The sequence below is a fragment of the Athene noctua genome, chromosome 1 (assembly GCF_965140245.1).
Source record: "Athene noctua chromosome 1, bAthNoc1.hap1.1, whole genome shotgun sequence".
Taxonomy (NCBI): domain Eukaryota; kingdom Metazoa; phylum Chordata; class Aves; order Strigiformes; family Strigidae; genus Athene; species Athene noctua.
In genome coordinates, this window is record NC_134037.1 from 206,214,096 (window position 1) to 206,241,994 (window position 27,899).

General features: G+C 40.8%; 1 protein-coding gene across 1 annotated transcript in view; it reads right to left on the bottom strand.

Annotated features, from left to right (window-relative positions):
• Positions 1 to 5,768: 5,768 nt before the first annotated feature.
• The window catches only part of UBAC2 (UBA domain containing 2), a 101,802-nt gene continuing 79,671 nt past the window's right edge, over positions 5,769 to 27,899 (bottom strand). Inside the window, exons 7-9 of the mRNA XM_074911015.1 lie at positions 27,166 to 27,411; positions 12,760 to 12,882; positions 5,769 to 9,352 (exon numbers count right to left, since the gene is read on the bottom strand). Coding sequence (XP_074767116.1) covers positions 9,245 to 9,352; positions 12,760 to 12,882; positions 27,166 to 27,411 — 477 coding nt within the window. The 3' untranslated portion in view covers positions 5,769 to 9,244. The remainder of the gene's footprint in view (positions 9,353 to 12,759; positions 12,883 to 27,165; positions 27,412 to 27,899) is intronic.

Consider the following 27,899-nt stretch of genomic DNA (forward strand, 5'->3'; position numbering starts at 1 on the left):
CGGCACAATCCCCTCCCTTTCGCTCTGGCCTGCAGCTTATGGACCATCCCCGACGGTGGGAGCCAGAGCTGGGCTGCAGAGCAGGATCAGCACCTCTGACAGGCTGCCTTGCTCCCCTGCCTGGAGCCAAGGCTCTTGCAAAGCCAGCCTGGCTGGGACACAGTCCTGCCTGGCTCTGTGCTCAGCACTGCTGGACCCACCATCCTGGAGCACAGAGTGGCCCATTTTCATCCCAACCACAGAGGAAACAGCTCGTGCAACCACACGGGCTGGCAACCACAACTGGGGGTTTTCCAGCACTGCACTGTGCCGCCCTCCCATGCCTGTCCTGTGTCCCCTGCGGGGCTGGTGGCTGCTGGTAACCACCAAGGCTGTCCCTGCCTCTCTGTCCCCTTCCCCCATGAATGCCTCCTGAGCACTGGAGCAGCATCCCCACAAGTCTCAGGGCAGCCAGCATGGAGCACACGGACTCAGAGCATTTCAGGAAAAAGCTGAGACGTTATTTCTGTACAGAAAGTCATTTACAGTTCCTTCCCCACACCCACAAATAGCAGCTCCACTCTACCCCTGCCTGGTGTCCTGCTCTTGCACTCAGGCACTGCACGGGGTGAGCGGTAAGTGCGGGGCACGTAGGAGCTGCCGGAAAAGCCCTTCTTCAAGGGAGAGGGGTGAGGACATGAATCTACAGAGCTCCTGGGAGCGCTGCTGTCTGCATTTGCCGCTCGGGTGGCTGTTCCTTCCCCACGGTGCCCTCCCTCGCAGCTGACGGTGCTGTGATCACCCAGGAACCTGCCGCCAGGAAGGGGATGCTGGGGCTGGCCTGGCTCACAGCTTGGCTGTAAGGCTGCGAACTCACCCTGGCGGTGCTCATCTGGGAAACCGTCCCACCCCTCCTTAACTTGAAGGGAATGGAGGAAAGGGGACACGGGGACGAGGACTGAGGGTGACCTTATATGACCCTGACAGACCTTTGCTTGAACCCGGTGCCCTGACAAGTGCAAGACCTTTGCTAAAGGCAGGTTACGTGTGACTATCACCAGAGCGAGGAGCCCCGAGACATCGGGTTCCCATCGGCATTTAAACCCGTGCGATGAGGAGAAGGTCGGCAGGAGCAGGGACTTCCTCAGCTCCTTTCTGAAGTCACTGGACTACAGTAAAAAAACCACACATAGGATTTCACAATTTTCCATTCCTGGGATGGCTGGTCTTCTGTTTGAGGCTGGAAGGGACAGAGACAGGCACAGAGACATGAAGAGGAAAAAAAAGCAGCTTTATTTTGCTGAAAAGTAAACCTGAAGAAGTTTTGTGAACTTTTGATTAATACAAATCATTCCTTAAGGTAATAACCTTTCTTTATAGCTAGAAAGTTAATAGCAGTCACATGCAGCCTTTATTGATTTAAATGAGCATGAATGAACTTTTGGACAATGGTTTTACTTAGGGTACAGATAACTGTAGCATCCCGAAGGCTGACTAAGATGGATGCCTAAAATAATTCAGGTGGGAAAGAGACTCTGGTAGGTCCTTTTAGGAGGTGATCTGAGCCCTCCTCAAAGCAGGTCTAACCTCAATGCTGACCTGCAGAGAGCTTGTGTCCTAAAAAGCATGTTACAATGGACAAGGAAGAGCCGGTGTGCAATAATGTAAGGATTTCAGTGGTCTAAACACCCTAAAGGGGCTCGGCTAGGCTGATAGTTGCTGTGCAGTTATGCTGCCCTATTAACTTGTTAAAGAAGTGTTGTCTGGAAGGGACCTCTCTGCAACACCTCATCCAACAGCCTGCTCAGAGCGGGACCATGGCTGGCACGATGTCAGGGTCAGGCTGGCCACGGCTTTGTCCAGCCGAGGACTGGAAACTCCTGGCAAGGAGGGTCCTCCAGCCGAGGTGACGGTTCCTGTGCTGCATCGCCCCGCTGTCCAGTTGGAACCTCCCCATCCACAGCTGGTGGCTGTTGCCCCTAACATCACCTACTTGTGCTAAGAAGAGCTCCCATATGACTGTGGCGGGGGCTGCCAGGAGAGGATTGGTACGTAGCTCTCAGTCTCAGTGAGCCTCCACATGAACACATGAGCACAGGTCTGCAGCGGTGGCCAACCTTTCTTCTCAAGACCAAGGCGTAGAGATGTTCTGCCAGGCTGGAGCCAACGGCTGAGGCAAAGCTGTGCTGAAGCCTTCTCAGGAAAAGGCGGAGTATAAACATAGCCTCGTTCCCTCCTTGTTGGGCTCTGTTTTTTTCCAAAGTATTTTATTAACAAAGGTATCCCCACCTTTCATCCTCTTGCTGCCGTTAAGAGCCTTTGGAGAAGGAAATAAGTGCACAGCTGTGTGTAGTGCTGCAAAATGGCAGCACGAAGGAGGGATCCTGCCTCTCTCCTCTGGGCTGACACCAGCCTGGGGCCCTTTGCTTTTGAAAATACCCACCTGGGGAGAGCTGAAGGGCACCCAAGAGCTGAAGAAGGAAGGGACTTGGCCAGGACAGGTCAGGGGAAGCCTGGGCAGAGGAGAACTGCCTAAGGAATCCCTCCCGTATCACCCGAGACCAGCTCACCCAGCCCACCTGGCGGCTGCGGAATGGAGTGTTTCTCTAAAATCGAAGAGAAACCATATAGAGCGTTTTGTCTAAAGGCACAATAACACTTTTTCCACGCTTCATCCATCCGCCGGATCCGAGCTCCCCGCACGCCGCTTGCGTTAACCCGCTCCCGCCCGGCGCCACGCGTGTTCCCCGCTCCCCGCTTTGCCCCACGGGCGACCCCCCCATACCCCTGACAGCCATCGCTCCCCTTTTGGCTCCCGGCTCCCCTCGGCCGTACCCCCGGACACCAGCACGCCCCTGAAGTCCTCCCCGGCTGCTGCCCCGGCGGGGAGCGACGACACCCGGGGGATGGGGAGGGGGGGGAGGCGGCTGCAGGGCGCAGCGGGCGGGGGGCTGCGCGCAGCCTCCGCAGTGAGGAGAGGGGCAACGCCGGGTCCCGCCGAAAGAGGGAGTTGAAACCTTTACTTGGGGTTAAAAATACGCCCGCGAGTCCGAAATCAAACAAAAAGATGCGTCTGGTGCTCACCCCCCCACGCGTCTCCTGCCACGCAGGGACGTGGCGCATGCAGTAAGTAGGATGGTTGTGAAGCGTAGGGCAAACACTGGGCTCCCCGGTGGCTTTCCATGTGGGGAGGCACTACTGCATCGTCTGCAGGTGCTTCTTGCTTCAGCCCAGGCTGCAACCTGTTGCCATGCTGTCTGCTAAGAAAGGAAAATTGCATTTTTTCCTGAGGACAGTGAGTACGCTTTGTGCAGTCACACTACCAGCCCTGTGCACAGTCCTACCGCTTATATACGTACATGGTGCAGCCAGAGATTTTCTTGGCAAACTCAGGCTGTGACCCTTGTAGCTCCAAAGGCCCTCGTGAGCCAAAGCCCTCTAACAGTGGATTTCAGGTTTCTCCTGAGCTTCTGCAGAAGGGTCATGTAATTGAACAGAGTGCAGAAAGCAGACAGGGTCTCTGCAGATGACCTGCCTGTCTGATGAGCCATAGCTTGATGGCAAAGAAGCACAGGGACCTCGAACAGCACTGCCTTTTTCCCTTAGCAGTGGTTCCCAAGTTTATGCTTTCAGCTAAAAGCGTAGATTTCCAGGAGAGCACTGGAGAACAACAGCTCTTGGTTGCAGTTATACATTATCTGTTAGTAAACTCCCTGTGCTATACAACACACCTCTTCAGCCTGTGCTTTCAATTGTCCTGAATTGAAGCGATGGCATGTTGTGACATCCATCTTTGTTAAGTCAGTAAAATATTGTCATGTAAAAATGCACATATCTAATTAAAATAAAAGCTTCTCATGGTCAAGTAACAAGCCCCCCTGTGATTGCTTGGGCCAGGGGACATGGGCAACTGTTTTCCTCTCAGAGGTGCACACGTGCCTCTCCCTTCTGCAGGCAAAGCAAACACTCAAGTGGTGAGGGACAAGCCCAAGCTCTTGATCCACCTCCTTTATGCAGGACACTTGTATCCCCAGGAAGGTAGTGTGTGCTCTCCTGGCGTGGGGATTTATAAAAAACCTTTGATGGGAAGAGCAGTGGGACCTGGGAGGAGCTGCATCCTTTCTGGAGCAGGTGTCTGCAGTTGGGATGGGGTGCTGGAAGAGTTGGGTTGTCAGGACTAACTGTGCTTAGAAACCCAGAAACATCAGCCTTCTCCCATACCGCAGTGACTCCATGTTGGGATTCAAGAGGACTTTCTGCAAGAGAATGGATATGTGAGCAATCCTGCATGAGAACAAGACTGATAAGAGCCTCAGCCAAGCAAGAATGTGATTAGGATGTGACCCTGAATGAGGGGGGGAGAAACTCGATGAGACGAACAACCCCCGGAAGGGGTTGGGACGGAAGAGGAAGTTCCACAAGGCAGGAAGCCTGGCAAGGCTGATGTGGCACTTTTTATCCAATCATAAGAAGGTTTAAAGCACAGGCTAAGTTAACTGTCCAATCTTGAGGACTTGTACTGCATGTTGCTCACGTGTGCGGGAGAACATTATAAAAGGGCTTTCTTAGTTGTAATAAACGGGCATTGCTTGATCACATTGGTCGTGTGCGTGCTCAGCTCTCCCGCAACTCCAGGGTTTGTTTTGATGCTGTGTTTCTGGTATCACACTGTTTTCTCTCTTGCTACATGCACCATCTCATGCAAAACCGAGAAAGAAAACAAAAGGATTCCCCTATCGGACACCCTGAAAAAGGGTGGATTTTCAGTACAAGATTAGCCACAATATTGTATATTTGCATTTTCCACACAGAATATATGTGACATCCCATCCCCTTTCTCTTCAGCAGATCTTTTCTTTCTGTCCTCTGCAGCCTATTTTCCACTTTGCCCCCTTTCTCTATAAAGTCCCAGTTTTTGCTCAGTTTCACCTCCTCGTCTCCCTCAAGTCCTCTCCTTTACTAATCTTAAATGACACATATGGTCCCTACTTATCTCTGTTCAAAAGGCCAAATCCTGCTTTTGGTTCAGCTATGATCCTAGAATTTTTTATCTGTTTTTAAAGTTCGTATATTCCTGCTTTTTCCAGTGCTACCATACAGGTTTAGAAACTCCCCTACATGTGTGAGCCCAGCTAACTTCTCGTTTCCTCTTAAAACTCTCCTTTGGCAAAAATCAAATGGCAAGAGCTAAACTACCAATTTGTTGAGATTCTTACCAGTTGCACCTGTTCATCAGGTCGTACTGGGCCTCTGCTCCCATCATCTGTTTCTTGTCTTATATTTGGACTGAAAACTATTGACAGCACGTACACTCTTTGAGTTTCAAAGTGGACTTTCTGTGGTCAAAGAATTCCTTTATATATGGAAACAGGAGGAGTGTAATCCTACTAAAAATAAAAACAAACCCTGTGTGTTTTAAGTAAACACATATATACATGTTTGAAAATATGCATATGTGTGCATATATATAAACACATGTAGTGTTTGTGTGTTCATGTGACTCTCCTAAAAAAATAGTATTTATACACATTTACATGAAATACTTATTAATATGGCTATTGAATTAAAGGGAGCTAAACTCACAGGTTTTTCTTGTGGAAGAAGACACACAAGAAACTAATTGCACGTATATCAAAAAACTATGTTAGTTCAAATGAATACTGTGCATTTATTTCTCCTCAGATGCAGCTCCTCTACAACATGAGACTTGTAGTTCGGAGTGTTTTCAAATTTGGGTGCCTTTGCAACTGTATATGTACTCCAAATACACACATGTTTGAGAGATGGGAGTCTTTGAATACAGACTTTTAATTTTCTTCAACAAACTCTTAGTTCCAGTTAAATTCATCAAACAAATACATAAATATTCTCACTCACTCTCTGTATATATACATATGCATACACACATATATATGCATATACATATACATATATATATACACACACACAAACAGGAGAGCCAAAAATGTTGCCCTTTGCCCAGTACAATATGCAATATATTTTGCTTGCTTGTTCTTCATTTTCAGACAAAAATAACAAGACTTCTTCTCCATTGTATGTTCACAAAGGCACCTACCAGTGCTAGACAGCACAGGTTTACATGAACCAACTGCAACAGTCCGTGTGCTCATGTAAGTAGCAGGCAACCTTTAACGCTTGTTTTGGGAGAGGAAAATGGGTTTGGTAGGTACAGAGCCCAATCATTCTGCATCTTAGCAAAAAGTTAAGGCTTGAGAACATGGTGGCTTATCAGGCAGATTTCCACAAACAGAAACCACACAGTGGGTATATTTCAAAGTATCACATAACTGTCTAGGAAAGTCCCCAATAAATTATTCTGATGTTGTTTCAAAAGACAACATTCCCAGTCTAGTAGAGAAATTTTAACAGCAGCAACTACTTTTATTTCAAAATACCAAATCTTGGCTTTACGAAAACCACCATGAATTTCCTAGGGACTTAAAATCCTCTCCGTAGAAAAGCATTTTGCATTCTCTCGCTGCCTAAAAAATATCACTGGGTCACCCACAAACTAGAAACTGGGCGATGAGATATTCAAAATGGTATTGGACAAACACTGTGTAGGCTGTGAAGAACATGCTCCTTGCATTCCCAGAAATGGTCCATGAAAGTTTAACCATCAAATGGAAACCAACTTGCTTTCTATCTCTAATGTGTGAATCTTTCTTCTATGGTTCTTGCATGAAACAGGAACTATATTCAGCTGCACTGGAGAGCCCTCCTTTTACCACTTCTTTTTTTTTTTTTTTTTTTTTTTTTTTTTAATTGGAAATCACAACCCTGGGAGCATTTTGAGCACAAACTGTTCCCACAGACGTCAAGGGGAGTTTTCAAGTGACATCACGAAGACCCGAATTCTACCCCTTATGTTTGACAATGTTTGGGAAATTCCCAGCAAAACGGGATTTTCCACACAACTATGACATCGGGATACCCCTTGTACAGGTCATAAAAAAAAAGGATTTAGACTCTGAGAAGATCCACTTAGATGTCCCAGATGGCACTCAACATGTTTTAAAATTCCAAGGAATAAATGCTCTCTGTGCATGTCCCTAGAGCAGGGCAATGAAGGGGCACAGGTCATATTTAATTTACCCTGGGCTAGGTGGACAATCTCCTACAGACAAAACTTGACTTCTAAAGTAATTCACTAGTCTTTATTGCTACTTTTGATAAAATATTTGTGAAGAAAGAATCTGTATGTTTCAAAATTAAAACCTGTACTTGTTTCAAAACATTTAACTAGTTTGCATATGCAAATTACTGTAGGGCTTTTTTTCTTATATTTGCCCTTTGCTTTCTAAGACAGGTCACCAGAGTTCTCTGGGTGCAGAAATGTCCCTAGCCTACACACACAGAGCGCCACTCAGCTTCACACAAACAAAATCTTCCAGTTAAAAAGCAGACCCTGCCTAAATAATGTGATCATACCACCAAGCCGAACTCTGAAGGAGGTCCATCAAAGCCCAGGAAAACACACAGTCATTCCAAAACCCCCTTCTTTCAACTAATGGAAAATACTAAAAAATACATACAGGACATTGACTTTATTAAAATTATGTCATGTGCCAAACACTGCACAAATTTGATGTAATTTCTGGATAAGGACTTGTATGCCTGAAGGACTTGTTTTTGTTTTATCAGTCAATTAAAAGAGAAAAAGAAAGATACCTCTCTCTCCCTAAATCTTGTCCTGTCATTTCCCAGTATATTTTTCAGGTCAGGTGAGACGGCGTAGATCTGTACTTTGGTATGCACATGCTCATTTGGATTTCCAAAACATCCTTCTCTCTCCTGTATTCTTTCATCTCCTTCCCTTTGCACCTGCTATTGCCTTTGTTTCACTTCTGATGACCTATATCTTATTCTAGATGTATTTATGTATTAAATATGCCTGTGTGTATATAAATAGACACATATACTCATGATATACAAACACAAGTACATACAGAAACATACAATAAATGCTTAAGATACATGTGTAGATTGGTTTCACGGAATCGCATTTTGGAATCTTGTATTACTTCAGCTCGGTTTTATCGAGATGTTCACTGCTCTCCACCCCACCTCCTGAAACTCCTAAGGTGCCAATACTGAGCACTTCTGGGAGTCAAGCCAAGCAAGATTATTTATCAATCTAAACTTCAAACTCAATATTGTACTACCTTGGCATTACTGTCCTGTTACCTCCTCTGTTAGCCTGAACCACCCTTAAGCTTAATATTCCAGTCTGTGATCAACAGGAAGTTGCTTCAGACAGTGAGGATTCAGCAAATGCAGGGTCATCCACATCTTTGACAGTAGAAAACTAGAACTATGTATAGAAAAGTTAGCTTTTTATCTTTTTTTTTTTTCTTTTTTTTTTTTAAGACAGTATGTAGCCAGCTCAAAAAATGAAACCAGCACATAGGACACTGAGCATACATCCATTGTTACAGAAGTCTGTCTGAATTAGACATGGAAGTAATGAAAATAATTTCAGTTCTGATCTTACTGTGTCACTCAGTTCAACTTTATTGCTTCCAGTGAGTATCTTCATGACCTATATCAGAATAGTGATTCACTCACTTTGTAAAAATTTAAATTTACAGTGAGCACTACGCACGTCAGTCTTCTCTCATCCTATCTGTGTATTATGTGCTGAATGACAACTTTTATTTAAAAAGAAATTCAAGAAATAAAACATTACAGGCATTAATAAAACTTTCCAAAGAATGACATAATAGTCCCATAACCCTTTGCTGAGTTGAAAATGAAGCAATCTTCAAACCTCTTATTACTGTAATCAAAACCCAAGTACCATAAAATAACACGTAAGCTAGATAAATTACAACTGGTAAGTGAAGAAAATATGATTTTTCTTGATAGGTAAATCTAGTTGTTGTGGTTGCTGAAGCTTCTATTCCTAGTCATTAAGTCTGATAACATGTCTAACAAGGATTTACAAGAAAAAAATCACCTACTTTATTTAAAAAATAAATTTAGGTGATATCCAGTAATAAGTAGAAACTAAAGTTACTTTGAAAAGGATAACCAGACTAGAAACAGCCAAGTGATCTGAAGACTTGGGAACAGTTCACGTCATTTGTTAGCATCACTTCGAATCACCAGTCACGCGGAGCCAGTTTCTCTTTTCTGACGCTCTTGTGGGGACGACCTTCGTGAGTCTGTCCAGCAGGTGGCTTTGATCCTCTTTCAGACGTGTACAAACCCATCAAGTGAAGTTCCTTCACACAGAAAACCATCAGTGCTGCAGTAGAAAATTAGTGGCTACATTTAAGTCATTATTTGAAGCCCTCAGAGCTTCTAGAGCATCTCCCCTGGAAAATCCCATTTCCATAAGTCGTGCAACCTGGAAAAGAAATACATAACACCACTTTAAAACTAGAGTTTTATTCACAGTGTGTGCGCATTAGTCACGTTAATAGTGTCAGAGATCACTTTTCCACTGATCAGGCTGTCCAAAAGTTTACCTTTCCAGGGAGTGAGCAAGCATGGCTATGCACTGTCACAAAGACATATCTAGGACTGCATGATTGAAAACACTGCCACAGAGGTGACTGCTTTCAAAATCAACCGTTGCTGAAAATGACACACCTGTATTTCCCTAGCTGGTCCAGTTTTGAAAGAAGAGTAAAATAGAAAGTATGGCACCACACATCACAACTTGGGGCTTGCAGCTCTTGACAAGAACAGGAGCTCATGAACCCAACACTGACCAAAATAAGGAATATTACAGCAGATGCAAAAACCTGTCCAGACATTCTTAGCTTTACTTTCCTTGAAAAGATCTACTTCTCCAGAGGGCATTAAAAAACTCAAACCTATTAATTTGAGGTGGTTTTTAAAATAAACCTGGAAGTTCGCCCTAAAATAGACGCAGCACTATATTTAAATGGGTTCAGTAAAATCCCTGGAAAGATTCTACATATTCTCAGAACAGCATAAATCAATCACATTTGATGGAAGAATTACCTGGAAAAGGGCACATTAAGACAGTAATTTTGGTAATCAATAACCACTTGACCATCCCTTTTTATAATATCATGTACTCAGCACCTAATGTTTTTTGCTCTGTGCTAACAGATATTTAAACTGCCACATGTAAAAATCAATGTATTTATAACCAAATTTAATTTACGGTTAAATTCCAATCTAAAGCACATTTAAAATCTACAGTTCTCAATTAGGTATAACTGAAAGTAACAATATAACTCATTCACTTTTATAATTCATCTTCCAGAGAGGGGAAAAAACAAGGTGTGGTGGTGAAGGAAGTGGCACATAAAATTAACTGTGGCCACTGGCAGCATAAAGCATTCCCCATCTTGCTCCAAATGGCGTTTGTGACCAGCCACCACAGCTCCTGAACCTGGAAGTCCTGGGCTGCAGGAGCTGTGAGAGAACTACCATTGCTCCACCTCTGCCTGTCTGGAGCCTGCAGCAGCAGAATGAAGCTGAGCACGAACATAGCAGAGGCCATTTCCATCTCTGGAGGAATCTCCCCAGGGTGCAAGAGCAATGTGCGCTCAGATTGAAAGTACTTTAAATGCCGTTTGTAAGAAAGGTGCCATTAAAAGCAACTTCCCTGTCCTCTAAGACACCTCCAGAACTCTTCAGTATTTTTCATCTTCTCTGCTTTGGCAGCTTACTGAGAAATCTACTACTGCCAAGTATGCCTGGAAGAGAGGTCCTCCTTTTCTTAATCTAAAACCAGTGACAAAACATGTGAAAATGGCCACTTTGTTTGTCAGAATATCAAATACGGTACTGATAATTTTTGTGCCTTTCCCCCTTTTCCCCCTCTTACAACCCAGTGGCAGTTTCTCACCTTCTTGTAGGTAGAGAAATGAATTGTTACTTCCGACACCTCTGCAACAATAGTGTAACTTCAAAGTGGATTTCATAGCCCGTAACTTTCTAAAGTTTCCTGTGTCTGATTTTTCATATAAGATTGTGTTTTTTGTGAGAAAAAGGGCAGGCAGTGGAATAAAGCTAACCACAGAAATACATTTCAGACAAAAGGTTTTTGCTGCAGCTGCCATGAATTCTAACCTTAAGAAGTGGTGGATGGAATTGTAATGTTCCCATTCACACAAATATCCAGTGAGCAACACAGGGAACAGACTGTAACAACAAAAAGTTCTTTTCATCTGATTATATTTTAACCACAGGAACTGAATCCAGCTCCAGGAAACAGAGGTGTATACTGGTAATGGTAATTTAAGGTGCTAAAAGACCCAAAAGAAATGCTGAGATTTTTGTACCAAAAACATTGCAATTGCTTGCCATTTTAAATCTGAAAAACAGAAGAAAACCTTGCACTTCTGACATTTTAAGACAACTTGTGCAGTTACTAGTACAGTCCTGAAAAATCAAAGGTGCTTAGATTACCTTTTTCTTTGCAGGATAACTAGACAGCATTGCAAATGACAGAAATTAGGCGAGCTCTACAACTTCAATGCATGAGAAAATATAAGCGTATACTGCTTTCATAAATCTGGGCCTAAAGGCTTTGGGAAAGAATCCAGCATAAGTCAGACTAATAACTATTTCATTAGTTCCAGCCTAACAATAAAAATTCTCATAAGCAGAATCTGTCAATAAAACAAAGAAACAAACCAAGCCAGCATGGAAATCTTTTGGTCCACCCCATACCTGGCACTGAGTAGGATTTCAGGCTGGCCAAATCTAAGTTTCTGGGTTTTGTCTTGGAAGGTATTCTTTGGTGAGGGGTTTTTATTTTTCTTTTCCTCTTTTTGTTTGTTTGTTTGTTTTTTGGATGCACGTTTGCAGTCAAAACCACCAGTGCAGTTAAAGTTTTGAACATTTTGAACATAATCTTACAGTGAATCAAAACCAGAAATCAGAACATAGCAGAGATGTCTGTTTGGGACAAGCTCATTTTAAACTAACTAGAAATGACAGCGTGGTCCTAGCAAGTGTTGATTTATCTCCCTAAAACAAAGGAAAAAGGGAAAGAAAAATTCACCCTTGAAACCTACTCTTGTTCAAGGGTAGCAGAGAACCTAGACTATAAAAAGGCCAGTGCTGCTAACTGTAGAAAGGCTGCAACCTGGGAAACCTGACTGCATGCAATAAATGCTGAATATAGAAATGACTAATCTTAAATTCTTAAATTTCCTAGTAAATCATCCTCTCTTTTGAGAATAAAACTATCAACTAAAAAATCTAAAAGTCTAAATCTATACATGACAGAAAAGATACAAACTTCTTTGTGGCATTAGTACGTGAAATCAGTCAACCACATTACTGAGGGAAACATCCAAGTTCTAGATCAAGTGTGTGTTGCAGTCCACAGCTGGCATTAATATTATTTCCAAAAAACTACATGACTGAATTGGAAACTTAAGCTGGAGACCTCAGTGAAGGAAAATGTGCATGTCTACAGGACAAACAATGGTATCTATTTTTCATTCTTCCTTCTCTGAAACACTTATTTTATCAGATTTGAATAGCCCCCACTAGTGAAACTGTCTCATCTTTAAATGCAAAAGACAAACAGCTACACATAAAAGCAGGAACTCCCAAGTTAAAGCAGAAACTCCCAAGTTATCTTTAAGTCTGGTTTGAATGGCAGTAACAATTTGCTGTCTCTGCACTGTGACTGTTATCTGATACTCTACTTTGTGCTGCTATAGAGAATATTTAAGCAACTGTGTGTCAACATATAATAAAAAATTAGAAGTAATTCCTAACCAGTTTTTTAATGCTATTTTAAAATAGAAAAATGTTTACCTGCTCTTCAGAAACCTCCGTAGGTGGAGGTGTGTCTTGTTCAGACGGGCGATGATCTTGATAATTCGCATTATGTCTATGACGTAAAGGAGGAAACAGTCTATTCCAGTTAATCATCCCACCCTGAAATCAGACACTGCTGTCAGTCTTTGCAAAAAGAACAGACATTTTTAAACAAAAAGGTCATGCATCCCACATAATATGAAAGGCAAACGTTTGAGTAAAATACTTTATTTTAAACAACAAAACTGCTGCAGTGTCTTATGAAGTAAAATTTGGGACTGCTTACTGCTTTACTAGTTATTAGAAATAATCACAGTAAATTAAGTAAAAGTGCTAACAGAAAGAAGAAAGGATGTTTCGCACCCATTGTGAAAGATTTGGTTTACTACAGTGCTAGATTTCTGAGGCTGAAGGACCCCTCTCTTTACTGATAGGGATTTGCCTGGCAAGAGATGCAACAGCAGGTCCCGTAAGTGCTTTGCAAGACTGCTGCTGGAGTTAACCAGGGAAAAAGAGTGCAAGAAATAAGGGGGGGGGGAAGGAAAAATGGATTCTCAGTGCATCAGCAAAACCACATCAGGAAACTCAGAAACAAGCTCAACCTTCAGGATACCTGTGATTTCCATGCAAGTGATTATTCCTGTGACGCCAACGCGACTGTTACAGACACACAGACCACCTCACCTAACTTCTGTGTATTAAATACCACTGCAAAATCTGTTGTATTCCAGTGCTAAAACATTTTGCAACTATATAGTAATAAGACAAATACACAGCAGTAACATATGTATGGTGTAAATCACAGAACCGAAACTTTATTTTAACAACCAAGCTTCAAGTTTTGTAATAAGACGTTTAGAATATAAAGTACAAATAGTAGTACAAGCTTTATAATTGTCCAGAAATAATTAATCCTCATTTTATTATCTTAAACAAACATTTTTAATGGATTTTGTCTCACACCAAAACTACAGTCCCTGCAAGCAGGGAATAAAAGTAAACCCCAAATCTCTCTTTTCTATACAATTTAAAACACCTTTTGCAGTTTGTGTTGTCCTTTTCCTCCTCCCCTGCTCCCTCTGTTACTATGGAGAAGATCCCCCTCCCTTTCTGTATATATAGGACATAGACTTCCTTCCTCTAGTTGCTCTATTTTAGTTCCATAATGTCGTTTCTCAGAAGACCTTCCTCTTAAAGAGTTTTTTCTTTTCTCTCTCAGTGAAGGCACTTCCTGCCTTTATGTACCCTAGAGCATTAACTGCTCTCTGCTCAATCGGATCAGCAGCAGCTAAATCTGCTCCTAGACACAAAAAAAAATTTTTTTAAAAATCACCCTTTTAGTTTCTCTGCCCCTTCCTTTGGATTCTTCCTTTCTCTCCAGAGACCCAACCAGCCCAGACACCATAGGGGGCAGTGCAATAGCACACTTAAAAAAGCATTTGGGGAGATTTGAAACGCTAGGGTGTGAAGTGTTTCAGTCCCTTATACGCTAGAGTGCATTCTTCCCTGTGAAGATGTGCAAAAGCTAGGAGTCATCACCGGTTTTCAAGACATAGTTTCCACTGTTAGTGATTCTGAATTTAAAAAATGATTACCTATCTACATTTCTGTTTTGCGTACTGTGTAACACATTTGCTTAAAAGTCATGAGGTTTTAATCAAAGGATTCTGTATAAGCCTTGCATTAGCCAAACAGTGTAGCATAGTAAAAAGGAGAATTGGTTTGTAGTTTAAACCCAGAGACGGATCACAGACCTTTTACTGACACCACTGCACTACTCTGTGGTCTTGGAAAAACACGTCCTGTACTTCCCCATTGATAATTTCACCTAACTCAGAATTATTTCTGAGTTTTAATTCATTAACTTTGAATTTCTGAAAGTCTGCTAAGCTCTGTAGTTCATCAAGAACACTGCACTAATGCTACTTTGCCTGTTCTTATCCTTTTGAAAAGACCTCAGGAGAAGAAAATAATGCTTCCACCGGTCATTCACATTAAATCAGTGAATTGAAAAATGCCAAGGGGACTATGACACATTCCTTTGAAGCCCCACAAGTCATACAGAATAATGTATATGAAATACAAAATCTACAATAAATGTATTAATTTAGCAGTACTCCAGTGTATCTGAAGACTGAAATAAATGTACCTTTCCAGCTGTGGCCTCAGCTTCAGTACTGAGATGCCTATTCCAGTTCCTGTATCCTCCCTGTCCTGTGTGCTGTCACCTAACACTACAAAGAGACTTGTCTACTTCCTTATCCTAAACTTACAATACATTTTAAATTAATGTACACAGAATTCATTACTTTAAATTAAAAAATGCAGATTCTTTACAAAGGTAATTATTTAGTCCTTAAGGTTTACAGCAGATATCTTGATAAACTACAGATGTGGACTGATGTATTCAGAAGATTTCCATGTTAAGACTGCTAACCCTTTCCCAGAAATAAAAGACTAGACAAATTTGATCAAATCAGTTGTGAAAAGCTCTTTTTCAGTTGCCCTCAGAATTTTTCAATTACCTTTGGAAATTGGGACAAACATAACCCATCAGTTCTTAACTATATTAATGAGGTAAGAATATCCAACATACAACAACAATAAGTATTAAAGGCTGAAACTTTTAATGGTATGTGAACACTGATGTTTAGGATTAATCCCAACATTATGGTCCAATTCTCATCTGTGCATTACTTTACAAACTACACCAAAACAAGGCACATTAGGCTGCTTTATCTTCACTGCAGGAAAATTGTTTCCCCTCACAGACTTGCCTCTGATTACGTGATGGACATGCACAAAGTCAGGCTCAAAAGAGCAGAAATTTAGGGAACTGCAGCAGGAACTGTGGGCCTGGTACTATGGCCAATCCAATAGAGTAAAGTTAAGGAAAAATGAGGAAGTGCAGCGAATATCTTAGATCCACAGAAGATGGAGATGAAGTCTATGCTATGGATTTCCAGTGTGGATGGTGACTGTATAAAGACTTTCAGAAAGCCTTAACTATCACAGCAGAAATACATGAAGATCTGTGAATTTTAATTTGACCCAAAGCAAACAGCAAAAAATATCTTAAGTAAATATCGCAAATTCCAGTTAAAAAATGCACAGGAGATTTCCAGACTCTGCCTTGCCCCACTGAAATTCTCTTGCAGACCTCCCCTTCGCAATTTTATGATTTCTGTGTTACAGTGACTTTTGACCATGCTAACACACTCTGCAAGGTCAGGAAGATTTCACCTGAAGATACACAATGTGATGCATTTATTTAAGTGATGCTTATAAACCTTCTGAGAGTCCCTACTAGGGAATCAGCAAACAATATTTATGCATTTCACAATATACTTGAACCTTGGCACCAGCACACAACAGCACAGATGAGCTCACACCCGTCTCCTTACCCTTTACAGAAGCCTTGTCTCAGATAACAGAGCTCTCTGGAGTGGTCCAAACCAGAGGCAGAAAAGGAGCTAATAATTCAGCAGTGAGAATGATCAAGTGTCCAGTATGTAAGCTCCTTTCCTGAGCAGCACCTTCAGTGATAAGTGTCTGCCAGTCCAATCCATTTAATGAAATCCAGGCAGTTCTTCTGTGATTCTGGTTTGTCATAAAAAGAATTCAGTTTAATACTAAATGGTTTGGGGGCAGGAACTTAACATGATTGAGGACTAGGTAAGAAGGATGCATTAAACCTCTTGCATCCAGAGTCAGTTTCCACAGCTGACAGACTCAGGCTATCTTGCACCAAGATTATTGCAAGTGACATTCTTCTTTGTCCTGGATCTTAGATGTCAGGGAACAGCAAGTGCAGGTGCTGCCCCAAGAGGAAAGGCAAGCTGAGAGCCAAGGCTGACAACAAGGCAAACAGAGACAGTGGCCTCACTAAAACATGCCGTGTTCCCACAGGATTCAAGTGAGAAGAGCAAAGCAGGTCCAGTGACAGTAACCATGGTCAAACAAAAGTCCAGATCACCAGGCAGGTGGTAAGATCAAGCCTAGAAGTCGTATCAGTGGGTCAGGAGCAGGGAGGGAGATACACCGGTTGGCACATGCCTATATAGAAAGCTCAGCAAGGACCAAGGGCAAGGACCTGAACTTAAAAGCAACTCCCAGAGTGGGTGAAGCCCCAAGGCTTCTCACAGGTGTTTCTAACCATAGCTCTTTCTCACACAAGTCTGCTCCAAGGCTGAAGAGCTGTACTGTACCAAAGCTGGCCCTCAGCACAGAGAGCCAAACCCCTACAGAGTGTGTAGGTGCACTGTTGGTGCACTCAGGGATGTGACACAAACTAACACCTTCCCTCATTCAGTGCTCTGGACAGTAGCCACCTGTCACGTTATCTTCACAAAAGTAAGATTTCTTGTTCACGTCTGCTTCCTCAGTCCACTTTTCCCATGTCCAGTTGTGTGAATGATGCAAGATTTACTATAGCAAAAGGAATTTTCTTTTGCATGTTTAATTCCTCTGTTGCTTTGTTTGTGCTGCAGGATGGGAGGCTTGAGGAGGCATTCTCTGCTTATGGTGTGAAAACAGCACCAAGCTCATTATAGTCAAGAGGCTGAAGGTTCCCATTAACTTGCATTCACTGGTCCCAGTCCCTGCAGTGGGATGCTGTGAAGAATTTCTAGTCTCCATTGCCAGCTGTCATACTTGTTTTCATGATGTTAATTAGAAACTCTATTTTGGAAGTCCCGACTGCTGTGCTACTGGAAAGCAACAAGTACTGAAAAACTCAGTCTACAGACCATCATTCATAAAAATACTTTGTACAAATTGGTGACTGGGCCCTTATTTCTGTCTGCAACATAGTCTTCCACGTCATCAGGAAAAACACTTGACAAAACAACTGCTTCATTAATTATTTGACTAGAAGGGTGGCATACACACTAAGAAAGGCCTATAAGCCTTTCCCCCTCCCTTACTCCTTGGCTGTAATTTTTAAACTAGAGAAAAATTCCATTTACTTTGGTTTAGCAGTGCAAAGACTAGGTGAATCAATTGATTGTGAACTCTTTGTTACTGCCTGATAGGAGACAAACATACCAAGGAGACCATTTTATAGGTCTCTGATATATCACTACTAGAAGTGGATTAGAGAACACTAGTGGTGTTGGAACTTCTGTTACAGGAAGACAACAAACCGGTCACAAAGTTTAGATGACCAAAGAATGAGATTTTAGAATGGACTGGATTAAGGGAATGAGAAAAGAGCAGCTCTTCATCGTAGAAAAGGTTGTAAGGTAATGCCATATTGATGACTTATTCTTGGATAGCTGCCAGGGATTTACGTACTGAGGTTGTGCCTTATGAGGTCACATCCTTGATGTCTTTTTTTGTTTTGAGTTGCGTTGTAGCTTTTTTTTATGGTGTCTGGGACAATACTGTTTACAAGGAAAGGAAGATACTCCTTTCCTACAGAATAAGGAAGATATCTAGAGGTAGCAAATGTCACTGATTCTATAGCCTGCTTAAAGCCCAGTTATGTAATTTCTTTTCAAAAAATCTCCTTCCTCTCTTTCTGAAAAGCAGCTCTACCTGCTTCCCATACACATACCAGTCATGGCATATTTTGTAAAAGCAATTTTTATCCAAACCTTGACAATTAAAAATGTTGTATTATGGACAATTAACAAATACCCAGTTAAGCAGCTGTCACATCTGCACATATTTTAATTAGATTAATTTGAAAGAAAATGTTTTATAAAAGTACTCTTGAAAGTGATGCATGTGGTTAAGATATTTTGATAATGTTATCTCATGTATATGGTTAATGACAACTCGCCATCTGTTTGCACAAACAGGAAGCACCTCCTGATATCTGTCCTGTTCACCTTTTCTTAACATAACAACCACAGTAAAAAAAAAAAGGAAATTGCTTTGCATTTCATCTTTTAAAGTAACATCTTCAAAGTTTGCTACTCTGCATAGGAGATATAAATACTGTCTTACTTCTTTTCATATAAAGCTTCATTTAAAAAAATGTACTGAAAGCAAGAAACACTTTTTAGACATAAATTTTTCTACAAATTATTGACTCCAAAGTACACATACTGATGATATAAACAAAGCGAAAGCATAGCCACAAACAACACAATTACTTGCTGCCCTGAACACTGCTTAGGAAAGATCAATGATAATGGTGAAATTTCCAGTAGACTTATTCAAATGTCTAGCCTGCCTCTTTTTGTGAAGACAAAACTCTTCTGGCTTTTTGGTTGTTGTTTTTTTGTTTGTTTTGGTTTGTTTTTATCATTTACTTTAATAATGTCCTTCTTTTAAAAGGGGGTAGAAATGTAACAGTATTAGTGTTCTGAGAATCTTTCTTAATGATGGAAAAAATTTTTCACCAAGGAAAGCACTCCAGCAATTTCTAAAGATATTCCAATTTCCTCTGAAAATTTATCCTACAGACAAGTCTCTCTAGCCAAGAGGCTCTGTCTCCAACTCTTAGTTGCTGCATCCTGAACTTTGATGCCTGCATTGTCCCAGAGGAGCTCATGTGTCGCAGAAGTTCAGAAATCCACATGTGGTCTTTCTGAAGCCTGATCAGCTATTTCCTTTGAAATCTAGGAGGAACACCTTAATCTGGCCTCTGAAGCTGCCTGAGAGACAATGGACGGGATTTCAGCACAGGCATGATGCCTTCATAGTAGCAGAAGCCAGAAATGCCAATGCATAGGCACATCTGCTCCTTGAAAGCAAGGTGGGAATGGCTGCTTCTGCTACTGCATTCAAGGGATGTACAGAGTTGTGTTATGAATGCTTCCTGGCATACTCATGCATGCCCAAGCACTCGGCCTTGTAGACCACTGCTTGTCACACACGACAGGAAGGCATGCTGTTATTTGACTCAGACACTCAACTGGCTGGCAGTAAGTGAAGAGCTTCATAGGTACTCCCAAAAACTGGCAGTTAGCTAAGAACACAAAGAGTCAGACTACTCTGTGTTTAACCTGTTACAGTCAGGGTAAATACCTATTCTATATCAAACCGTATCACAGTAACATTCAGTTTTCATTACTGCTGTGATGCTGTAATTCAGCCAGAAAGTGATGGGGCACTATGCCAAGAAGAAAGCAAGATATTTCACATCAAGCAGAAGTTGAAAGATGGCATTTTTGAGAGCTGATGTTATTAATTCATCCAACACTAGGGAAGTGTTGAGCAGGACTCTCAGACTTTGTTTGCAATAATAAATGGAGATCTGGATCTTCTCTAGACAGCAGAGACAGGTCTTCAACCATCTTTTCAAAGCACTTCCTTTTCCAAACTTCCTGACTTCCCTTGCTTGCGTCAGCTGTTCTTCATCCAATCTGGGCTCTTGCTGGTGCTGTGACATCACAGATAAGGTCACAGTTATATCAGTTGAAAGCATCCATGTCATACTATTGGCAGTGGGGCTTGACACTTTTTCCCACAGAAATCTCAGGTTCCTGTTATTAAAAATTAATCTTTATAAATGAGTGCCTTGTCAGAGGTGAAGCTGTCAATCATAATCACCAGCTGAATTTTAAAGGAATGACATGATTTGGAGCTGTTCTTACATTAGGCATTCAACACTTGCTCAGTGAGATAATTGGGTGGGGGGGTCCAGTGTGCTAAATGCTGAAGGCTGGTCCACCAGCATGAACACTGAGTCTGTACTTGAGGAAATAACACTATCTCTCTTTTAGACATTTTATACAAACCCGAGGCAGTTCTAATCCTTACTACATGGCTCTTTGGATGCTGACTGGTATTAAAGCACGATGATTAGACATATAATCCTTCATTCACCTCCTGTGCATAAAACTTTTCAAAGAGTAATAAGTAGAGGCCAAAACAAAAATGAGAAATGAGAGTTCCAAAATTTTTTTGATTTGACAAGCTGAGATAACAAACACCAGGCACAAAGAAAACTCAAAACCCAATTCTCCAACACACTAGCATAAACACATACTTGAATATATAAAGGGCTAGTCTATGATGATATAGAGAAAAAAACAGATTAGTATTCCATTTTGGGATGTAAAGATTCAAGTTCTGTCTAAGGTTGCAAATAGGAGGGGCTTCCATTTGTTAACATTTCAAAAGTCAACTGTTTGGTGAAACTTTTGTATCTATTGTGCCTCTTAAGGTAGTGCATTAAGGAACTATTGGTGAAACCAGCCTGCAGTCCTTATGTGACAATATCAGAGTTCTAATCAGAAAACCTGAATGCTAAGGTGGACTACTTACTACCTAATTACATGCTTCTTGTTTACTACATGCTATGGAAGATGACACTAGGAAGAGAAAAGACCCATCAAGAGTCTCTCAGTGCAGACTGGAAGGACAATGGAAGCAGTCCTGGAATCCAATAACGAACCACTCCCCAAACTGGATGCCTTATTTACCCCATGTTCAAAGCTAGAAATGAAGGGACAGGTACAGCTAAAAAGAAATTTGTCTTCTGTAAACAGGAATTGATTAGACAACAGAGAATTAAATACTCTGAAAATGCTTGGGGAGATTTGTATGCCAGATTTTTTATGGAGAACTGCCTCAAGTTAAAGTTGGAGGAAGAGAATATAGAACAATCACACAAGAGAATGTGTGAAACATACTCTATTTTTAAAAAAAATATTTGCACTGAAATAAGTATTTTGCTTTAGGAAGTTGTCCGACCACTGTATCAACCACTGCTTCTCTAGGGAAATTGATTACAAATATTAAACTAAATTCAAACACTACAGCTCAAAAGCCCAGTCAGACAGAAAGATAATTTCATAATTCCAGTTCAAGAAAAAAATTATAGTTCAAAGCGGTGCTACCTAGGAGTAGGAGTCAGAGACAGTTAGCCTCATGACTGTGACAACTGGCTGTCAATGAGACACACACTTATTTTAGTAGTACTACCAGCATCTGTCAGCTTGTGGAATTGCCAACTTCCATGAAAAAGACAGAAAAATAAAGCGTTAGCCTGTAGAGTAGAGAGTATTAAACTGTTTGTTACCTGGATCAGCACCCTAGAAATTCTACATTTTTAATTTCACACCTAGAACCCAGGAAAAAAGTTATTCAGAAAAAGAAAACAGAAATATCTAAATAGCAGTGGGTTATCAACTGCTTGCAAATGTGTTATTGAAACAAACAGTAAAAAAACAAAGAATTCGCACATGTCAACATCAGCAGTATGTGCAGTTTTTATACCCAACAACCTCTAAGAGTAAAGCTCCCCTTTTGAAACAGAAACAGGCTTATTCTCAACACAAAGAAAATATTGTTAAACAATTACAGAGAATAACCAAGATTTTAAAATGCCAGAAGAGTGCCAAAAAGCAAAGGATGAGTTAAAGACTCATTGAGGTCTGAAGAAGATCTGAAGAAGCCTTAAGTAACGCTGACTAGTTGGAATGGAAACCTAATTAGAAGAAAATGCTTTGCGTAACACTTGGCTGAAAATCTCCCCTGAATGTTCAGTTAAAACAGTCTGACAAAGACACATATATCTGTGGAAAAATATGAACAAGCTGGTTCCATCCGAAGTCCCGGCTGTGAGAGCAAGAGTTTATATGGACCTGGCAATGTATAAAGGTTGCAGAAGGTCTTCAGGGTTCAAAATGTCTGAAGGACTTGGTGTTGGTACTCAAACTTGTGAAGTTATTCAAGAAGACTTTGTCAAAGTGGTATCTCTCAGTGCCAGTGGGAAAGCTAAAAAACATAGTCACTGAGGGATTTTCTTCTATCACAGTGACTGAGGATAACATTCCCGAGGAGGAATTCTTGTGCCAGGAATGTCTTTGCTTCATTAATCTATTTTTTTCCAAGGTCAGGAGTTTACTGCTTAGATATAACAGAAGGTAAATCACCAATCTAGTCTCACAGTCCTTAGTTGACAAAACGTGAAACTTGCACGTTTCTCAGGATATGAGACTCCCCATAACAATAAAGACACTCAGTGTGCCTACCCACAGAGCATCTCTCCCCTGTCCCAGGAGAAAGACATCTAACAAATGAACAATTAGAGGAAGTCACATTGTTATAGGAGAAGTCTGGTCTTTGCAAGCAGTAGAATCTCACAGAGAGGTGCCACGGGATATGAATCAAAGCAGAGTCTGGCCTCACTGAAAAGTAATGGCAGCTGAAATAGAAGAACAAAAAACCAGAAGGGAAAAGACAAAATAAGCTTAAAGTGAAGGACAGGGCAGAAAAGGGGTAGTGAAATGAAGATTTTAATATATGGCTGTAGGCTTATCACACAATTTGAAGCAACCTAGTGAAGCCCTTTTCTGAGCCAAGAAACTTAAGAGAAACTAAGAAACAGGCAATATGGTGTCTTTAACATGATCAGCACAAATGAAGGAATAAATGCTTTGTGGATAGAGAAATCATTTCTTCAGGGTGAAGGGACTGAGGTTCATACAGTGCCCCTCCCAAACGGGCACAGGGATGAGCGCTCACAGGAGAAGTGGTATTTAGCTGCCAACAGAAGGCACTGACCACCTTTCCTGCAAATTTCCACCACCTTCCACATATCTGTCTTTAGTGACAACAGTGCTGTCAATAACATCCAGGCACGGACTCCTCCCTTATCTATTTGCAATTGGATTGTCAGCTTCCCTCCAAATTTCTCAATAGGAAGTGAAAGTCAAATTGACTCACTGCTACCACACTGGTACACAGATGCAACAGTTGCTTCCCTTTTCCCACCATGGCTTTCATTTGGGTTATAGAAAGATAAACTTTAGAAAAATGCTGAGAAATGAAAGAGATCAAGAAATAGAAAAGTCAGGAGAGCAAGACCAAAATGTTCATTGACATTACAGTATCAAAAGGATAAAATAGTGCCCAAAGACCTCAACTACATTTTGTCTGACTGAGAGAAAGGCAAGAGGTATCCATCCCTAAAATCCTAAATTCATGACGCATCAGCAAATGATTACTGGTGGTGAGACATAATGGAAGAGAACTTCCCCCAAAGAGAAGAAGGATTTTGTAGAGGAACAAACACAAAGTATGGGAAACAATGGAGATGAAGGGGAAGAGATGATGAAGATATGGGAGGAAAATGGCATAGTGTGGAATGACAATGTGGAAGTGATATGAAGGGGAAAAAGCAATCAGATAGTGGGGAAAAAAGAAAAATAGGACAGATTATTTAAATTAAAAAAGAGAATAGACAAAAAAGTGGCAAAAAACCCCTAAGAAACTAGTTTTTAAAGCAGTTACAAAACAACAAGCTGGTATTTTTTGAGGGAATGAATACATATGGCACACATTTTATTCTACTGCCTCAAAAGGTGCATGGAGGTGATGCTCAGTAAGTCTCCATTTGTGAGAAGTTCGCAATTTCTCAGGATGATCCGTGAAAGAAAAAAACCGAACAGAAAGTTTTCAATATGTGTGCTACCATCTGTTTAAGGGCTGTATCCACAGCAACTAGAAACCAAGACAAAAATCAGTCACTGTGTAACCACACTCCCCTGAGAAACTAGCAACGTAAGATATTATTTTCAGTTTCTAACAACATATTCTGACACAGTACCACTGAACATTTAAGGGCTAAAATCAGGTAGATTAAGTAATGAAGTTGGTGGTGTATGTTCAAATTCTACCACATACTCAACCTACTCAGAGTTACAGACAACCGAGCTCTCACATGCACAGCTCCATGCTTCAGGCTCCTCCAGACCAGAACATTTCAGTTAAGAGAAAGAATGGGAAACGTAGATCAACGAGTTGCCAGTGAAGAAATTCTGGCAGAGTTGGTCGGGGTTTTTTTGTAGAAAGCATCCAAAGTGAATTCCACTTTGGATAAATGAGCTCAGTGAACAGCAGGAAAAAAAAAAAGCCAAACATTATTTACATCTCAGTATCTTGGGGTACAGTAAAAACAACTTATGAGAAATGTTTTTTCCCCACTTTCTTTTGCTTTTTTTTTTTTTTTTAAATTTAATTTTTTTAAAACCGTTACTCTTCTTGTGTTGGCTTGTGTAACTTGTCAGGCTCACATTCCTCAGAATTTCTTGCAAAGACTTGCATAAGCTTACTACTAAAACCATCAATTTAAGAAAGGGGCCTCCTTATGGCCAGAACAGAGCTTGCCACACTGTGCAGTCAATGGAGCACCATGAAAACCACCTATCACATTCCTGTCTTCTCCTTCCATAATGCTACCAATATACAGGGAAGCTGGACTGTATCTTTTCTCAAAAATCTGAAGAGTAACAGAGTAGGAGGAATAAGCACAGCACCTTCTCAAGGGGCAGCTAAACAAAATTGTTGCACTATGGCATACAGATGAAAGTTAAAGTTCATTTCCCTTGCCAAACAAAATAGAAAGCAGGACAGAAAATGTTATCTCACCTCTGGCACATTACCTACAGACAGCATAGACTCCAGAAATCTATACAACATTCCCCTAAAATGTAATTCAAAGCCGTATTTGATGACTGATACATACTTTGAAGCTTTTATTATTTTCAGCTTCAGAAAAAAAAGTCCCTGAGAAACTGAACTTCATTCTTTATCCACTTCACTCCCACATGCAAAATGATGATCTAAATTCCATCTGTAATGTGATCGGCTCAACTCCACTGTCTTCAAACTACACCTTTCCAAGCCTCTGAAGGCAAAAGAATTGCCCAAGTACAGCAATCCAGAAAATGGTTTTCAATTTTTAAAATTTTGAGATTGAAATTAGCCTGCTTTTAATTTTTACCACTACATCTCAACATTTGTTAATGATGCTTTTTGTGATTTAGTTGATGGCCAGTCAATTCTGTGAGTGACACATTAAAGAAAAGGCTGGTCAAAAGCTTTCATGACACATCTTTTCTGAAGAGACTCTCTGAAACGTTCATACATTGATCCCATCGCCTTCTGATCACTGGTTTCGCAGATTAGCGCTATCAGTTAACTAAATGTGGTGCTCAAGTTAAAGGCCAAACATAAAGATAACTTGAAAGTGTTTCAGTAACTTGTAAAGGGAAGCATCTTACTGATGTTCAAACAATGTTCATTTATTTTACTTAAACCCTTTCACCTTTTTAAAGAACTCTATTTGAAGTCAAACATGAAAAGACATTTTTCCACTTTCATTGTTCCTAGCCTAAGGAAAAGAGAAGATGAGAAAATGTTATCAACTCTTCTTTTATCATTTACTGTTCTGAACTTATTTACCACTTTTTGCAATTTAAGATATATTCTAAAGATTGTCCTTCATAACTGGGAACAGCTTCTTCCTCCTATCTGAAGAAACTTGGCTCCACTCTTCCCAGCAGCCTGTAGTCCAACAGACACTTTCAATTCATTTTCTATTACAACGGCAGTGTTTGAGAATTGAGTAATTTCTATTTCAGTTCTTATAACTGATTAATGTTCTATGGGAATAGAGAAAAGTAGATTACAGTATTTCCACCTGAAGAACAATCTCATCAGATTGAAATATTAAGAAATCAAGGAAAACAAAATTACATTATTGGGGACTGGAAAGAAAGATTCATATGCCAGTTGTTGACCAAAGCTTTATGCCATCATCGCACCTCGAATTCTGGCAACATATTAATGGTAAGATAGCTATACCTACTTGCACTACACTACCTGAAACACAACAAGAACTTGTGTATCAGTACAGAGCTGTGTTTCAGGCAGAGGAAGCTAGGCTGTAATTAAATTATGAACAATATATGTTCACACAGAGCAATGCAAGGCCTATGTTTTCCATTAGGTTTGATAGAGTAGTAACACATACATCTCAGATACAGGAAAAAGTGAATTGAGACACCATCTGCCTTGTTTTACTGCCCTGTAACACGAAGTATGTGAATATATGCACTTGCTGGTTTGGCTAAACCAGAGAAAATAAAAAGGCTCTGCTATTCTAGTAAATAAGGAAATAAACCAAGAGCATTAAATGTGGCAAACAGAAAGTCCCTGTGGTTGACCTCTGTAAGAAAGTTAGGGAATTTAATTTCTGCACTTTTTTAAAAGAAACAAGCCTTATTCAAAGTACATCTGCAAACAAATGAGTTATGTAGACAATTTTCAACCACTCTGAAAAGGATGCTAACAGTACAAATACTCAGAAGAGCCAGGAGCATTTTGACTTCCTAGCTTTCCACAGCGGCTCTTACTAAAGACCACCAAGAGACAATCACTTCACCTTCCTGCCTCATTTTTGATGAAAGAATGCCAGAAGTACTGATATCCTTAGAGGATAGTCTGACATTCTGCTTACATCTTGTGAAGCAGTTTTAACATATAAGGCTATATAAAACACTTGAATGACTATTAGCAGTACAACAGTGTATGAAAGACTGATGGGACAAGAATAAAGAAATACATTCTTTTTGAGAAATAGGAACCACAAAAGATATAAGACCAAAGATTTATTTTTCCCATAATTTAATATAATCCTTACAGAACATATATCAATACCTGCTGCTGCCTTTGCCGCCTCATTTGGGCAACCTGAGACATCATGATTTGACGATCCAGTAACTCCATCCTCTGCTGCCTCTGGATATCAACTGTTGCTCCCATTCCTACTCGAACTTCATTTGTTGGTTCCGCAGATGAGAAGATTGGTTCAAGAGTCCAAGAAAAGATCTTTGCTACCCAGCTGGGTACACAAAGAATTCGATGAACTTTTAATATACTGCTATTGTAGCAAATCCCAGAAACCTAAAACCAAAAATGAAATGTTAAAAAAACCCCACCAAAACAAAAAAAAACCTTAAATGCACCCAATTTACTTTGTCTTTAGCTGGAGATAGCAGTTTCCAGTCTTTCTGGTTTTTAAAGTACTTTTTATTGTATTTACCCAGAGTTCTCAGTCAAGAATCAGAGAAAGAATAGGGGATTTCTTTACTTCCAACTTCCCCACAACTATAGACTATCACTTTTTAAAATCTGTGTACTGCATTGCCTGTGACTCAGAAAGCTGCTTGGGGTTTTTTGTTCATTTCAGAATTTGAGTCCAAACCAAGCGACCCTTTCTCAAACAGGTCAAAATTCAAACAAAATTTTCATTTCTAATAAAGGAACTGGTCAGAGTATGCTGCATGCTGACCTGAGAAGATTAAGGCTGCCCCTGAGGATGCTGAAGCACTGTAAACACTCCTTAAAAAAAATAACCCCCTTAAGGCTTCTGCTCCCACCACCCAAGTCTG